The 17,945-nt window shown below is 37.1% G+C and overlaps 2 protein-coding genes across 5 annotated transcripts in view; one reads left to right on the forward strand and one right to left on the reverse strand.

The window, feature by feature from the left end:
- Positions 1-5,305, reverse strand: part of LOC128685689 (leptin receptor gene-related protein) — a 56,404-nt gene extending 51,099 nt beyond the window's left edge. The window contains exons 1-2 of one of the 3 annotated variants that reach the window (XM_053772237.2): positions 5,238-5,305; positions 4,985-5,113 (exon numbers count right to left, since the gene is read on the reverse strand). In XM_053772237.2, the coding sequence (XP_053628212.1) occupies positions 4,985-4,997 (13 nt within the window). In that variant the 5' untranslated portion in view covers positions 4,998-5,113; positions 5,238-5,305. Of the gene's footprint in view, positions 1-4,984; positions 5,181-5,237 lie in introns of those variants that run through there. The other 2 variants (XM_053772234.2, XM_053772238.2) reach the window with 2 other exon arrangements.
- A 25-nt stretch (positions 5,306-5,330) lies between these two features.
- Positions 5,331-17,945, forward strand: part of LOC128685688 (ATP synthase mitochondrial F1 complex assembly factor 1) — a 162,204-nt gene continuing 149,589 nt past the window's right edge. Inside the window, exon 1 of one of the 2 annotated variants that reach the window (XM_070088101.1) lies at positions 5,331-5,444. The gene's annotated coding sequence lies outside the window, so the exon portion shown is untranslated. Of the gene's footprint in view, positions 5,537-17,945 lie in introns of both variants that reach the window. The other variant, XM_070088100.1, reaches the window with a different exon arrangement.

A 17,945-nucleotide genomic window follows, 5' to 3' on the forward strand; every position in this document is an offset into this window, starting at 1 on the left:
AGAAGAAACCCTTTGGTATAAAGTTGTTTATGCTTTGTGAGTGCTACAGTGGTCTTGTATTGGACATTATTGTGTACACAGGAAGTAATACATTGTAAGATACCAGGAAGTTATTGGGCATCTCTGGTGATGTGGTTCGAACAATGATGGAACAATATCTTGGTAAGGGATACATATTATATACTGGTAACTGGTACACAAGCCCCTTACTCAGTGATTTTTTGCGAGTAAACATGATAGATGTGTGCAGTACAGTGTGTGCAAATCGTAAGCATATGCCTAGGTTCGACACTGACACTCGTAGAGGCGAGGTGCAGGCGTTTGCTGCCAATGACATCATGGCATTTCAGTGGCATGACAAACGAGATGTCACACTGTTGTCATCAGTTCACCCTAACGAAATGGCAGACACTGGCAGGCAGAATAGAGACCAATGAAACCATTCTAAAACCTGCAGCTGTGATGGACTACACTGTCAATATGCATTCAGTGGACAAATGTGACATGCAGATTGGGTTTGCTGATTGTGTTTGCAAGAGCTATAAGTGGTTCATAAAACTCTTTATCCATCTTCTGGACATTTCTATGCTCAATGCTTATAATATGTATAAGATGAGGACCAGAAACAAACCACCAAATGGCAAATTTTGTTTGTCTGTCATCAGACAAATAATATTCAAGTACCAAGTAACAACACCTGCAATAGAAAAACCGCCCACCAAATTATCAACAACTACCTTCTCGTCTGAGGCCTGGTGATAACTTCCTAACAAAACTGCCTGCTACTGCTTCCAAGAAAAAGACTCAGAAGGGGTGTTTTGTCTGTGCACATACAAAAAAAAACGCCCACAACAATGCAGAGACACTTGTTTTATGAGTGAGGAGTGTAAAACACCACTGTGCATGGACCCTGCAGTGTATTTTTGTATGGTTTTACTATTGTATTCTAGTTTTCCTGGTCTCATTTTATAGAATGGAAGACATATTACAGAAATTGAGATGATTTTGACTGGTTTCATAATGAAAAGTACCTTGAAATTGAGCTCAAAGTAGCAGAAATGTTCGATTTTTACCAAATTTCAAAAGTAAACAAATCATGCCAAGCGTCCAATACACATCAACTGGCGAGTCTAATATTCTTTCACAAGTGCACTGATATTATTTATACCATTTCTACACCATTTATACACTAACATCTTCATCAGAGTACAAAACAAATTCTGGCCACGAAATAGAGTGAAACACCAACGTCAAAGACCTGGGAGTGATTATGTCGGAGGATCTCACCTTCAAGGACCATAACATTGTATCAATCGCATCTGCTAGAAAAATGACAGGATGGATAATGAGAACCTTCAAAACTAGGGAGGCCAAGCCCATGATGACACTCTTCAGGTCACTTGTTCTATCTAGGCTGGAATATTGCTGCACTCTAACAGCACCTTTCAAGGCAGGTGAAATTGCCGACCTAGAAAATGTACAGAGAACTTTCACGGCGCGCATAACGGAGATAAAACACCTCAATTACTGGGAGCGCTTGAGGTTTCTAAACCTGTATTCCCTGGAACGCAGGAGGGAGAGATACATGATTATATACACCTGGAAAATCCTAGAGGGACTAGTACCGAACTTGCACACGAAAATCACTCACTACGAAAGCAAAAGACTTGGCAGACGATGCACCATCCCCCCAATGAAAAGCAGGGGTGTCACTAGCACGTTAAGAGACCATACAATAAGCGTCAGGGGCCCGAGACTGTTCAACTGCCTCCCAGCACACATAAGGGGGATTACCAACAGACCCCTGGCAGTCTTCAAGCTGGCACTGGACAAGCACCTAAAGTCAGTTCCTGATCAGCTGGGCTGTGGCTCGTACGTTGGTTTGCGTGCAGCCAGCAGCAACAGCCTGGTTGATCAGGCGCTGATCCACCAGGAGGCCTGGTCACAGACCGGGCCGCGGGGGCGTTGACCCCCGAAACTCTCTCCAGGTAAACTCCAGGTAATGCAGTAGTCTGCATAACAGTAAATCTTCTATTTTTTGTGAGAATAAAAATTCAAAGTGGAAAGCAAAAGAGATGTAAGAGAGGCCTGGGGACGTGACTAATGAACAGAGAAAATGTTGTTTTAGTGCCAGGAATGTCTGTCTTGCTTATGGACCCTATTTGGAAATTGGCATCTTCTGAAATTTGTGTGACATTGGCAAAATTGCCAATTTCTGATCACTTTATTGGATATTTTAAATCAGTAAATGGGTGGTTTCTTGTACTCATTCGATAGAAAAAATGGAGTTCTAGCGAAATAGATACGATTTTTGTCGACTAGTACACTGAAATTGGCCAAAAATAGGGATCAAAGTGGGCGAAATCGCTGATGCGTAAACATTGTCGAGACCGCTAACTTCGCAAGAGCATAATTCCATAAGTTTTCCATCAAATTTCATACTTTTGGTGTCATTATGATCAGGAAAAGATTCACTATCATTCATAAGAAAAAATAATTTTTTTTTTTACGAAAAATTTTCGACCCTGTGAACGAGTTTAGAAGAGGGCCTCTCGACCCTGAAAGGGTTAATATATTACTAATTAGATTTTTTATTGAATTATTAAATACCTCCAATATAAAAAAAACTTAAGTATTCTTATTCTCATATACGTACTACTAATCATAATATAGTTTTAAGGCTGCCAGTAATGCCTTCATAATAAGGGTCTTTTTATAAAGTAGTTTATATATCAATCACCCTAATTATATAATATACTGTACTGTATAATTATATAATATACTGTGCTGTATGTACTGTATAAAGTTTGTTATGTTTGAGTTGTTCCAGCCATGATACTGAGACTTAATATTTTTTAATATATATATATAATGACCTCAGATATGTGCGATCGTAATTTAATGGCAGCTACAGTGAGAAATTGATGGAGTAAAATACAATAAAACAAATTATTTCTTTATGCAATACAAATAATGTAGCTCAAACGTAATAAAGCTTTGGTAGACACAAAAGGAAGCCACTAATTATGCAATGGATTTTGAGTAAACTAATCCTAATGCTTAAAAGTTACTTAGGATCTGGATATAGACTTAAGTAAGACTTTTTATGCATTAACTACAATCGTAAGTACAATAAGAAAGGTAGCTAATAAACAAATGATCAGTTACAAAAGTATTAGAGGGTATTTTAAACAGATTCAGTGATTTTCAGTTTTGTGGAGTGACTGAATAGAGATGAAAATGAAAATGTTTATTTCCTTGCAAAGCTTACAATGTGTGGTTTACATATAACAAAATATTAATTGCAAAGAATGCCACTAGCATGCCTAGGCATTTTGGGTAGACTAATCCTAATTCTTACTCTATATTGATACAGGTTATGGAGCAGTACATTTTAATATACATTATTGAATACTGAAGTACACCTGGTATACTGAAGTATACCTGGTATACTGGAGTATACCTGGTATACTGGAGTATACCTGGTATACTGGAGTATACCTGGTATACTGGAGTATATCTGGTATACTGGAGTATACCTGGTATACTGAAGTATACCTGGTATACTGGAGTATACCTGGTATACTGAAGTATACCTGGTATACTGGAGTATACCTGGTATACTGGAGTATACCTGCTATACTGGAGTATACCTGCTATACTGGAGTATACCTGGTATACTGGAGTATACCTGGTATACTGGAGTATACCTGGTATACTGGAGTATATCTGGTATACTGGAGTATACCTGGTATACTGAAGTATACCTGGTATACTGGAGTATACCTGGTATACTGAAGTATACCTGGTATACTGGAGTATACCTGGTATACTGGAGTATACCTGGTATACTGGAGTATACCTGGTATACTGGAGTATACCTGGTATACTGGAGTATACCTGGTATACTGAAGTATACCTGGTATACTGGAGTATACCTGGTATACTGGAGTATACCTGGTATACTGGAGTATACCTGGTATACTGGAGTATATCTGGTATACTCCAGAAGTTATTAGTTAGATTTATAATAATGAGGTACTAGACTTATAATAATAAGGTACTAGACTTTTAATAATAAGGTACTAGACTTTTAATAATAAGGTACTAGACTTTTAATAATAAGGTACTAGACTTATAATAATAAGGTACTAGATTTTTAATAATAAGGTACTAGACTTTTAATAATAAGGTACTAGACTTTTAATAATAAGGTACTAGACTTTTAATAATAAGGTACTATACTTTTAATAATAAGGTACTAGACTTTTAATAATAAGGTACTAGACTTTTAATAATAAGGTACTAGACTTTTAATAATAAGGTACTAGACTTATAATAAAAAGGTACTAGACTTTTAATAATAAGGTACTAGACTTTTAATAATAAGGTACTAGACTTTTAATAATAAGGTACTAGACTTTTAATAATAAGGTACTAGACTTTTAATAATAAGGTACTAGACTTTTAATAATAAGGTACTAGACTTATAATAATAAGGTACTAGACTTATAATAATAAGGTACTAGACTTATAATAATAAGGTACTAGACTTATAATAATAAGGTACTAGACTTATAATAATAAGGTACTAGACTTATAATAATAAGGTAGTTGATTCATTCAAGGGAATGACTCCAGCTGGAGTCATTCCCTTGAATGAATCAACCTGAACTTCCTACTCATTTCTGCAACATTGTAAGCGCCTGAAGATGTGTTGATTGCAACACGAAAGGCTTAAGAGCTATCATTCAACTCCCCCTGTGGTTGTTTTGCATCTTGTATTGCTTATTCACGACTACTGCATCTTGTTACAAGTTGAATTACTTTCTGCTCTAAAGTAGAAATGAACTTCGTATTATATTAAGCTGGTGTTCCAGAACACATTTGAACGTCTACCAGCCTCTACTGGAGCATTATTATACTTGTTGTGCACTAGCTTAGGTTAATTAATACACTCAGGGTTCATCACTGCACACTATACCTTTCATCTGCATGTTGAACACTGAACAAATATGGTACAACTGTCTTGATATAACACCTCTGCTGTGTGACTCACTTCACTCTGATAGTGACGGTGTTCACTGCACTCCGCAAGTGCCACTAACATCACCTTTGGCGAAAAAAAAATGAGAAAGGCTTAACGAGCATCGCTAAAATGAAGGTCCATCAAGTTCCTGATAAGAATGAGGCACTAATAATAGGGAGAAAAGAGTGTAATTATAGCACTTGCTAACCTTTGACGCCAGCCATGTTTGTTGTTGCTCTCTGCGATTCATAACATTATTATATTAAAACAAATTTAGCCGACATAATAACGTAATGTTTGTAACTATTTACATTAACAAATTAAAGTTTTTAACACTTTCAAATTATTAATAATACAGTAATAAATGTAATGGTTTAATTATAATATGAATCGCAGGTGAGCGCAGACGATATAGGTAACTTTTATTATGAATGTCTTCAGTGTCTATTTAAACATTTAAATGTCCTCATTGAACATTTTACTGTCATTGAGCTTCAACTACAACACGTAATTTGACATCCAAACACTATTGTTACTGATCTGTTGTTGTTGGTATTATTATTAACAAGGAAATGTGTCTGGCGTCTCAAGGAAATAAAGTAACTTATGAATTACCTACTTTATTATGGAAGACAGTAATAATCTTGTTAAAAATTATGTATAACAGTACCTAAGTAAACTTAGGTGTGCAGTGTTCTAGGTGTAGCACTGTATAGTCCTTGTGGCTTAGCGCTTCTTTTTGATTATAATAATAATAATCTAGGTGTAGCAGTCAGGTCACGGTGAATGTTAAGTTAAGCTTTATTAAGAGAAGCTTACGGCGCTGTATCACCCTTGTAGGTTTAGTGCTTCTTTTTGATTATAATAATAAGCTTAATTTCATATATTATTATTTTTATTGAGGGGGAGATGGAAAGGAAGATTTTATTCGGAATATAGAGTCCCTTAACATTGTCCCCCAGGATGCCACCCACACCAGTCAACTAACACCCAGGTACCTACTTACTGTTAAGTTGACAGAAGGTGAAAGACTAGTGTCACCCAGGTACCTACTTACTGTTAGGTTGACAGCAGGTGAAAGACTAGTGTCACCCAGGTACCTACTTACTGTTAGCTTGACAGCAGGTGAAAGATGAGTAACGCCCAGGTACCTACTTACTGCTAGGTGAACAGGAACAGGAGATGTAAGGAAACATGCCTATTGATTCCACATCAGAAGAATCAGGGTTTTATCCCTGGATAAGTGGAAACATTAGTTACTGTGTGTTCCCTTGTGCTTGTTGTTCCATTCACCTAGCAGTAAATGGGTACTTGTGAGTTATTTAATCCCCGTGAGCCATATCCTTTGGAAGGATCAAAAAATGGAATCGTTTAGAAATTTGTTACATTGATTGGCTTTACTGCCAATATTTCATTACATGTAAACTACATTATCCTTGCTCAGCATTACAAAAAACATAAATTGAATTTATCCTGCTTTACCATTTTGGGATAATATCTGAATAAAATAAAAATTTATTAGACTGAGAAATCAAAATTATTCTTATCGAAATTAATCAAGCATTAATTGATTTACTTTATTCTATTTATTGTGTGGTGTATATAATTTTTTACGGTTATGAGTGCTGAGTGGCTTACTCAGTGCTCCATGAGCGACATAACTACACCACTACCACTGCCGTTGCTACATAAACTACCGTATTTCGCGGCTTATAAGACGCGGCTTAAAAGACTTGTTTTAGTTTCAGTGGCTTGGCATCGGACGTAACTGGGAGAGCTACAGCCCACCCCACACCCTAAACTTATAGCTCCCATCACTGACCTTCAGTTTATAGGACACAGGGTGGTTTTTATAGACATTTTATGGAAAAAATGTGTCTAATAAGCCGCGAAATATGGTAATTTACATATTTATCTTAGATGGAGACAGTTAAATTAATGTTAAATGTTGACCATGAACTGCTGTACTCCAAATTAATGCACTATGGTATCAGAGGCCACTCCCTCAACTACCTAAAGTCATACCTTAGTAACTGAACTCAATATGTGTATGCAAATGACGCAAACTCTTCCACCCAACCAATCACAGTAGGAGTTCCACAAGGAAGCATCCTTGGACCACTCCTCTTTCTCATCTACATCAATGATCTACCGAATGCATCACAGCTACTCAAACCCATATTATTTGCAGATGACACTACATATGTCTTTTCCCACCCAAACACAGTCATACCAGCAAACACAGTCAGTGCTGAATTACAGAAAATATCTGCCTGGATGATGACTAACAAACTTACCCTGAACACTGATAAAACCTATTTCATTTAGTTTGGAAACAAAGCTGCAAATGATCCAATTAACATTACGCTTAATGGATCATCAGTCACAAGACTCACAGAGGGAAAATTCCTAGGTATCCACCTTGACAGTAGCCTTAAGTTCCGGACACACATACAACAAATCACCAAGAAAATCTCCAAGACTGTAGGCATACTATCAAAGATAAAGTACTACGTTCCACAATCAGCTCTCCTGGCACTGTACCATTCACTCATATACCCTTATCTTACATATGGAATTTGCACATGGGGATCAACAACATCCAATCACCTAAAACCCCTAATAACCCAGCAAAAGGCAGCAGTAAGAATGATAACAAATTCCCACTCCTGCCAGCATACTCCACCAATTTTTAAAAGTCTGAATCTGCTCGCCATTAAGAACATCCATACTTATTCATGTGCCTACTACATACACAGAACAATACATGCAAATATAAACCCCCCCACTCAAACTTCTCCTCACCAACCTAAACAGGACATATGACCACAACACAAGACACAGATCTCTTTTTGATATACCTCGTGTCCATATCACACTGTGTAAAAACTCAATGCACATAAAGGGCCCCAAAATATAGAATTCATTACCAGAAGATATTAAAGTAACTCAATCTGAAAATCAATTTAAGACTCTTCTCAAAAGCCACTTAATCACCCTAGACTAAATGCTAAATACTCAGTACACACTTACTCACCTATGTACTCCCACATCATAACTGAAACAATCACATTGAACCTTTTATCCATTGTTGACAGGAATATAATTGAATCATTGTTTTCACAAAAGCATTTTTGAATATAAATACGTATATATTTGTATTATACAAATTTTGATTCATTTATAATTAATATTCTACTTTACAACTATGAAATAATTACTATCCTACTGTACAACTATGATACACTCCTTAGTATTACGTAGACTGTAAGCCAATAATGTTAAGTTGGCCCATAATGCCTAGGCATAATAGAGGCTCTCTCTGCATTGCAACCCACTATTGTAAATACAAAATCTCTATGTACTGTTTGCAAAGACATAAAATAAATAATAAATAAATGTTTGTGAGTGAAGTTAAAAAAGGTCAATAATGCACATTTAATGATAAGATGAGGGATAATACTTGTGTCCCCCAGCACAGTAAATTTAACAAAGACATCCTGGATGTACTACCTAAGAAAACTTCTAAAATAATGGGCTTTCTTTCCAAACTATATTATTGTGTCCCATACATGCATTTGCTCTATATCATGAACATAGGTAAAACATTATACTCAATAAGTACTTAATCTCAATATCTGTAATCCTTTCAAATGTTAATCAATCCACTATGTCAGCTTTAGGTTAATAGATTAATTAAAAATAATTCCTCTCTATCTAACTTATAAAAGCCATATAACATGAACTAGTAAAATATTCAATTATCTTGTATTCATCATAAACTCCTAAATTTAATTACTCATTCTGTTATTGCCTTATTAATCTTAAGTTAGTCTTAAGTTTGCCCGAAATGCTCTGCATAAAGGGGCTTTCTGCATGCACACACAATTGTCATACTCCTTTGTACAAGCATGAATCATGCTGAAATAAACTTCTTATTCTTATAACCAACACTACTTGGTTTGTACTACTCATTAATCTACCCATATCTCGTCTGTGGTATATATATGCATAGGGATCTACATCACGTCATTTAAAACCCATCATAACCCAACAAAAAATCTGTCATTGGAGCAATCGTTTGATCTAATTCCAGAAACTTATCCCTACCATGATTCAAAAATTTGAACCCTCTTAACTCTAGTGAGGTACAGTATTCACTTCTGTGGGTTTTGAAATAGATTTGTGATAAGCTTCACATTCACTTCAATGATTGTTACTAAATGTTTCTCTGTATCAACGATAAATTTGAATTAGAACGATTATATTGCAATATTTGTCCTCGCTGGGTATAGCATACTCAAGTAAAAGGCATGAAGACTATTTCTAGTAGTACTGTACTGTACATAGCTCTAGGGTTAAGATACAAGGTACTATATCCACACATGCTGCTGTAATGTCCATATTACTTTCTACAGAACACTTAATACAGATATTAACCCTGAGCTAAAACATTTGCTGAAGAATGCAACAGATCACCTCTCTTTAATATGCCATGTACATGTCTGAACCCGAGTAAACACTACACACAAATCAAAGGACCCAAAATTTAGGTCAAGTGAACTGATGGATCAAAATACTGTCTCCCACTAGCATAAAAAAAACATTATCAAAGAACATATCATGAGTTTGATGATGCCATTAGCGGTTACACAGCCATACACAACTGTAGGCCAGATCAACAAGGGGGTGGCACAACTATATACTACTCAGACCAACTAGAATGTATCAATAATACATGCACAAGGGATGAACATGGGGAATATATAATAGCTAAATTCAAATCCAAATACCTACAAAAACCTCTCACAGTGATAAACATCTACAGAATACCACAGTCAAACACTAGCCATTGTAGTGCAAACCTAGGAAGCATGATAACTGATGCACACATGAATAAAGATCACTTGATACTCTCAGGTGACTTCAGTATAAATCTCCTGCAAGACCAGGACCCACACATTACTGAATTCACAAACACTGTGAGTAACTGTTTGTTGCTACCAACAGTAACAAAACCTACAAGAGTTACAGAGACTAGTGTTTCCCTACTAGACCACATCTGGACCAACATCACATCCCCTTTAAAATCAGGCATAATCACAGATAATACCACAGACCACTACCCTACCTTTCTCATAACCAGTCTAGGTAAATTACTCCAAGACACTACTTAAGTCACTTTCAGACTTCATAATGAGGCAGCCATTAATAACTTCACAACAGCAGTAGCAAACATTGACTGGCACACTGAGCTAGAAATCTATACAGATATTGACAAATGTATTAATAACTTTCAAAAAAAGACCCAATACCTCTATAACAAGCACTGCCCTAAAAAAACTAAACAGATGACAGCTAAGAGACTGAACAGTCCCTGGCTAACACCCAGCATCCTCAAATCCATAAATACAAAACACCTATACAAAAAACAGTACAGAATGGGTCACATAACCAGAGACCAAACAAAATTTTACTCATCATTCCTAACCAGCCTGATAAGAAGGGCTAAAAAATTGTATTATGAGAACAGATTATCCAACTTAAAAGGTGATATAAAAAGACCTGGAAAACCCTATCAGAAATTCTAGGAACAAAAAAGATATCAGGAAATAGTGCAATTGAACTAACAAAACCAGATGAACCCCAACTCCCACCAACTGAAACAGCAAACAGGCTCAGTGTTTTCTTCACCATAGGAAAAAACCTTGCCGATAAAATCCCAAGCTCAAATACCCCACCCAGTGACTACCTCACTGGCAACTACCCAAACACACTGTTCCTAGCTCCGACTAACCCAACAGAAGTCTCCCTTATTATCAACACATTAAAAAACAAGACAGGAGATTTAAAAACCTTACCACCCTTTTTATACAAAAAAAATTCGCAAGTGCTGTCATCAATCATTGCAACACTCTTTAACAAATCCATCGAATCCTCTACCTTCCCTACAGTTCTCAAAATAGCGAGGGTCACCCCGATACATAAAGGAGGAGACCAACCAGACTTGAATAACTATAGACCAATATCCAATTTACACCCTCTCTCTAAAATCTTTGAAAAATTAATTCATAAGCGAATCTATTCCTACCTCATCTCCCACAACATACTCAATTCCTGTCAGTTTGGGTTCAGGCCTAATAAAAATACGAATGATGCTATTATGCACATGCTTACACAAATATACACTGCACTTGAGAAAAAAGAAGTCCCATTGGGGATCTTCATTGATTTACGTAAAGCTTTTGATACAGTTGAGCATGATTTGCTCCACATAAAATTCTCACACTGTGGTATAAGAGGGCACTCCCTCAACTACCTAAAGTCATATCTCAGCAACAGAAGCCAATATATGTACACAAATGGAGCAAACTAGGTAGTAGGTTGGTAGACAGCAACCGCCCAGGGAGGTACTACCGTCCTGCCAAGTGAGTGTAAAACTGAAGCCTGTAATTGTTTTACACGATGGTAGGATTGCTGGTGTCTTTTTTTTTTTCTGTCTCATACACATGCAAGATTTCAGGTGTCTTGCTACTTCTACTTACACTTAGGTCACACTACACATACATGTACAAGCATATATATACACACCCCTTTGGTTTTTCTTCTATTTTCTTTCTAGTTCTTGTTCTTGTTTATTTCCTCTTACCTCCATGGGGAAGTGGAACAGAATTCTTCCTCCGTAAGCTATGTGTGTTGTAAGAGGCGACTAAAATGCCCGGAGCAAGGGGCTAGAAACCCCTTCTCCTGTATATATAACTAAATGTAAAAGGAGAAACTTTCGTTTTTCCTTTTGGGCCACCCCGCCTTGATGGGATACGGCCAGTGTGTTGAAAGAAAGAAAGAAATGGAGCAAACTCTTCCACACAGCCAATTACAGTTGGTGTCCCACAGGGAAGTGTCCTTGGCCCTCTTCTCTTTCTCATTTACATAAACGACCTACCAGATGCATCGCAACTACTCAAACCCACACTATTTGCAGATGACACTACATACGTCTTCTTTCACTCAAGCCCAGTCATGCTAGCCAATACTGTAAATACCGATTTACAGAAAATGTCTACCTGGATGATGACTAACAAACTTACTCTCAACATTGACAAAACCTACTTCATTCAGTTTGGAAACAGAGCTACAGATGTCCTTCTTAACATAATGATATACGGATCACCTATCACAAAGCTCACAGGGGGAAAATTCTTAGGAATCTGCCTTGATAATAGGCTCAAATTTCAAACACGTGCAACAAATTTCCAAGAAAATTTCCAAGACCGTAGGCATACTATCAAAGATACAGTACTATGTTTCACAGTCAGCCCTCCTGGCCCTATATCACTCACCCATTTACCCCTATCTCACCTATGGAATTTGTGCATGGGGCTCAACAACAATAAACCATCTCAGAACATTAATTGCCTAACAAAAGGCTGCTGCCAGAATGATAACAAATTCCCACTACAGGTAGCACACTCCACCAATATTCAAAACTCTAAACCTACTCACCGTACAAAACATCCATACTTATTATTGTACCTACTACATACATAGAACACTTAACTCGGATATAAACCCTCCCCTCAAATGTCTCCCTACCAACCTCAACAGAATACATGACCACAACACAAGGCACAGATCACTCTTTGATGTTCCTCGTGTCCATCTCACATTATGCAAAAACTCAATGCACATAAAAGGCTCAAAAATCTGGAATTCATTACCTGTGAACATAAAAGAAACATTGTTTATAAATTCAAGTCTCTTCTTAAAAAGCACTTACTCACCCACAGCTAAATAAATACTGCATAACTGTATCTCATAAATTATAACCTCTGACCCTATCAGACGTTGTGATTTTAATTACATTACCTAATAGAATACCCCTTTTTCTTGAATGCCCAGTAACTCATCAAATGACCATATGACCTGTCTTTGAAATACTCATTTGTGCTTAATTGTTATTTGTTTACTGTAATTTTTACCACTGAATATATCATTGCTTAGTTAATCTTAAGTTAATTTTAAGCCTGCCCATAATGCTTTGCATACAAGGGGCTTTTGCCATGTACACTTAACCACTGTATTTCTTTGTACATCTATGTATCATGTCCAAATTAATAATAAATAAATAAATAAATAATATTTAGTCCTTTAACTGCCACTCACATAGATCTGTGCATAATTCACAGCTCCTCAGATGTGCTGTGAACGGCAAATTTTTGCCTAGACATGAGAGAATGGGTCTGTGTGGTGGGTGTGCCCAGTATAAAAAAAAAAGAATCGTGTCCCATATGGTGCATAATGGATACATTTATCCTGTGACCCAGCATATGGATTAAAGTAGTGACTTAGGCCAATTTTGTAGGGTGGTTTTCATAGTTTTATTGGTGTTTTTTTTGTGCCAGTTGATACATCAGAAGACATACTGGTCAAATGGACAAGATTTGTGCCATCAGATTGGCAAGAAATAATTGATTTTTGTTGATTTTCCTTGGGAAGAATGGGTCTTCCCTAGCATTCTATATATATATGTATATATATATATATACAGGAAGGCCCCACTTATACGGCGGGTTAGGTTCCAGGCTACCGCCGTAAAGCGGAAATCGCCGTAAAGTGGAACACCCTTTTTTTCCACTTATAAATGCATACAAACACTAGATAACAAGTTTACACTAACATATATTAAGTTAGCAATAGAACCAGGCATCAAAAAACAATAAAAAGGTACAATACACACATAGTGCACTCATTACTTACCTTAAAATATTTATAGTCTTAATCTAGGGTGAGACAAGTAGTATTTATTGTAAGAAATCAAGTGTGGTATGTATTGTAATAGCCTCACCAGGCCACCCCACCCACACATACTATTCTATGATATTTAAGCATCCCAGAGCGATAAAATGTATATACAGTTCACTCATTACTTACCTTAAAATATTTGTAGTCTTAATGTAGGGTCAGGAGTAAGTAAATGAGATAAAACGAATAAATGAGAGAGAGAAAGAATGAGTACATGAGAGGGGGCAGGCGCAGTTATGTAAACAAACCAGGGGAAGGTAAGTTTTGTAAACAAACGAAATGTACACGTCTGGTTTGTGTACAAGTTACATTGTGTACAGGTTGTCTCTACATTGATACGGTAGAATTAATAAAGAAGAACACTCCCATTCTCATGTAACATCATTTTGAGAAGAAATGAAGCTCTGAGTGAAGGCAATGGAAATAAGTCACACTGACTTTTTTGGGTTATCCTAGGTTCTCTACACGTATGTTGTTATGTATGATAATCTATGTAACTGTATTTGTGTATACCTGAATAAACTTACTTACATACATACGAAAGGAATAATTTTCTACAGTTACCCCCAGTAACACATTTACTCTTATGTTAGATTAGAGAAAATGTTATTCTTGCCGTCACTTGTACAAGTTATGTGGCTCCCACATCTTATATTTATGTTTATTTATTCTATTGTGGGGTGTATTTATCATCTTTTTATGTTATGTATCGTGTTTATTATATAATTTTGAAAAAAATATCATGGATGGATTAATGAAAATGTGTATATTACCGTAATATACGACATTTAATGAGACTCAGTATTGTTATTATCACCACTTGTGCAAGTCGTCTGCTACGACATCTCACATTTGTTTATTTATTCTACTGTGGGGTGTATTTATCTTATTTATATGTTATGCATCGTGTTTATTATATAATTTTGAAAAAAATATCATGGATGGATTAATGAAAATGTGTATATTACCGTAATATACGACATTTAATGAGACTCAGTATTGTTATTATCACCACTTGTGCAAGTCGTCTGCTACGACATCTCACATTTGTTTATTTATTCTACTGTGGGGTGTATTTATCTTATTTATATGTTATGCATCGTGTTTATTATATAATTTTGAAAAAAATATCATGGATGGATTAATGAAAATGTGTATATTACCGTAATATACGACATTTAATGAGACTCAGTATTGTTATTATCACCACTTGTGCAAGTCGTCTGCTACGACATCTCACATTTGTTTATTTATTCTACTGTGGGGTGTATTTATCTTATTTATATGTTATGCATCGTGTTTATTATATAATTTTGAAAAAAATATCATGGATGGATTAATGAAAATGTGTATATTAACGTAATATACGACATTTAAATGACTCGATGTATGTAAGTTTATTTAGGTACAGGTATACATAAGTATAATTATCAGAGTATATATAAAATATGAAATAACTTTTAAAAACATTTGAAATTTTGGAGTTTCCAGACAAAATGGAGAGACTTAGTGCTTACTGAGCTCATGGAGAATGTAAACAAACAGGGTGGGGCACGGTGACCGTATTAGAAAGTCAGGTGGGGGGAGCCGTATAGTGAGTTTTGGTCATAATTTGAAATGTCCGTATTAGCGGAACGCCGTAAAGCGGAACGCCGTAAAGCGGGGCCCTCCTGTATATATATATATTTTTTTTTTTATTATCACACCGGCCGATTCCCACCAAGGCAGGGTGGCCCGAAAAAGAAAAACTTTCACCATCATTCACTCCATCACTGTCTTGCCAGAAGGGTGCTTTACACTACAGTTTTTAAACTGCAACATTAACACCCCTCCTTCAGAGTGCAGGCACTGTACTTCCCATCTCCAGGACTCAAGTCCGGCCTGCCGGTTTCCCTGAATCCCTTCATAAATGTTACTTTGCTCACACTCCAACAGCACGTCAAGTATTAAAAACCATTTGTCTCCATTCACTCCTATCAAACACGCTCACGCATGCCTGCTGGAAGTCCAAGCCGCTCGCACACAAAACCTCCTTTACCCCCTCCCTCCAACCCTTCCTAGGCCGACCCCTACCCCGCCTTCCTTCCACTACAGACTGATACACTCTTGAAGTCATTCTGTTTCGCTCCATTCTCTCTACATGTCCGAACCACCTCAACAACCCTTCCTCAGCCCTCTGGACAACAGTTTTGGTAATCCCGCACCTCCTCCTAACTTCCAAACTACGAATTCTCTGCATTATATTCACACCACACATTGCCCTCAGACATGACATCTCCACTGCCTCCAGCCTTCTCCTCGCTGCAACATTCATCACCCACGCTTCACACCCATATAAGAGCGTTGGTAAAACTATACTCTCATACATTCCCCTCTTTGCCTCCAAGGACAAAGTTCTTTGTCTCCACAGACTCCTAAGTGCACCACTCACTCTTTTTCCCTCATCAATTCTATGATTCACCTCATCTTTCATAGACCCATCCGCTGACACGTCCACTCCCAAATATCTGAATACGTTCACCTCCTCCATACTCTCTCCCTCCAATCTGATATTCAATCTTTCATCACCTAATCTTTTTGTTATCCTCATAACCTTACTCTTTCCTGTATTCACCTTTAATTTTCTTCTTTTGCACACCCTACCAAATTCATCCACCAATCTCTGCAGCTTCTCTTCAGAATCTCCCAAGAGCACAGTGTCATCAGCAAAGAGCAGCTGTGACAACTCCCACTTTGTGTGTGATTCTTTATCTTTTAACTCCACGCCTCTTGCCAAGACCCTCGCATTTACTTCTCTTACAACCCCATCTATAAATATATTAAACAACCACGGTGACATCACACATCCTTGTCTAAGGCCTACTTTTACTGGGAAAAAATTTCCCTCTTTCCTACATACTCTAACTTGAGCCTCACTATCCTCGTAAAAACTCTTCACTGCTTTCAGTAACCTACCTCCTACACCATACACTTGCAACATCTGCCACATTGCCCCCCTATCCACCCTGTCATACGCCTTTTCCAAATCCATAAATGCCACAAAGACCTCTTTAGCCTTATCTAAATACTGTTCACTTATATGTTTCACTGTAAACACCTGGTCCACACACCCCCTACCTTTCCTAAAGCCTCCTTGTTCATCTGCTATCCTATTCTCCGTCTTACTCTTAATTCTTTCAATTATAACTCTACCATACACTTTACCAGGTACACTCAACAGACTTATCCCCCTATAATTTTTGCACTCTCTTTTATCCCCTTTGCCTTTATACAAAGGAACTATGCATGCTCTCTGCCAATCCCTAGGTACCTTACCCTCTTCCATACATTTATTAAATAATTGCACCAACCACTCCAAAACTATATCCCCACCTGCTTTTAACATTTCTGTCTTTATCCCATCAATCCCGGCTGCCTTACCCCCTTTCATTTTACCTACTGCCTCACGAACTTCCCCCACACTCACAACTGGCTCTTCCTCACTCCTACAAGATGTTATTCCTCCTTGCCCTATACACGAAATCACAGCTTCCCTATCTTCATCAACATTTAACAATTCCTCAAAATATTCCCTCCATCTTCCCAATACCTCTAACTCTCCATTTAATAACTCTCCTCTCCTATTTTTAACTGACAAATCCATTTGTTCTCTAGGCTTTCTTAACTTGTTAATCTCACTCCAAAACTTTTTCTTATTTTCAACAAAATTTGTTGATAACATCTCACCCACTCTCTCATTTGCTCTCTTTTTACATTGCTTCACCACTCTCTTAACCTCTCTCTTTTTCTCCATATACTCTTCCCTCCTTGCATCACTTCTACTTTGTAAAAACTTCTCATATGCTAACTTTTTCTCCCTTACTACTCTCTTTACATCATCATTCCACCAATCGCTCCTCTTCCCTCCTGCACCCACTTTCCTGTAACCACAAACTTCTGCTGAACACTCTAACACTACATTTTTAAACCTACCCCATACCTCTTCGACCCCATTGCCTATGCTCTCATTAGCCCATCTATCCTCCAATAGCTGTTTATATCTTACCCTAACTGCCTCCTCTTTTAGTTTATAAACCTTCACCTCTCTCTTCCCTGATGCTTCTATTCTCCTTGT

Source organism: Cherax quadricarinatus, chromosome 23 (assembly GCF_038502225.1).
Source record: "Cherax quadricarinatus isolate ZL_2023a chromosome 23, ASM3850222v1, whole genome shotgun sequence".
Taxonomy (NCBI): Eukaryota; Metazoa; Arthropoda; class Malacostraca; order Decapoda; family Parastacidae; genus Cherax; species Cherax quadricarinatus.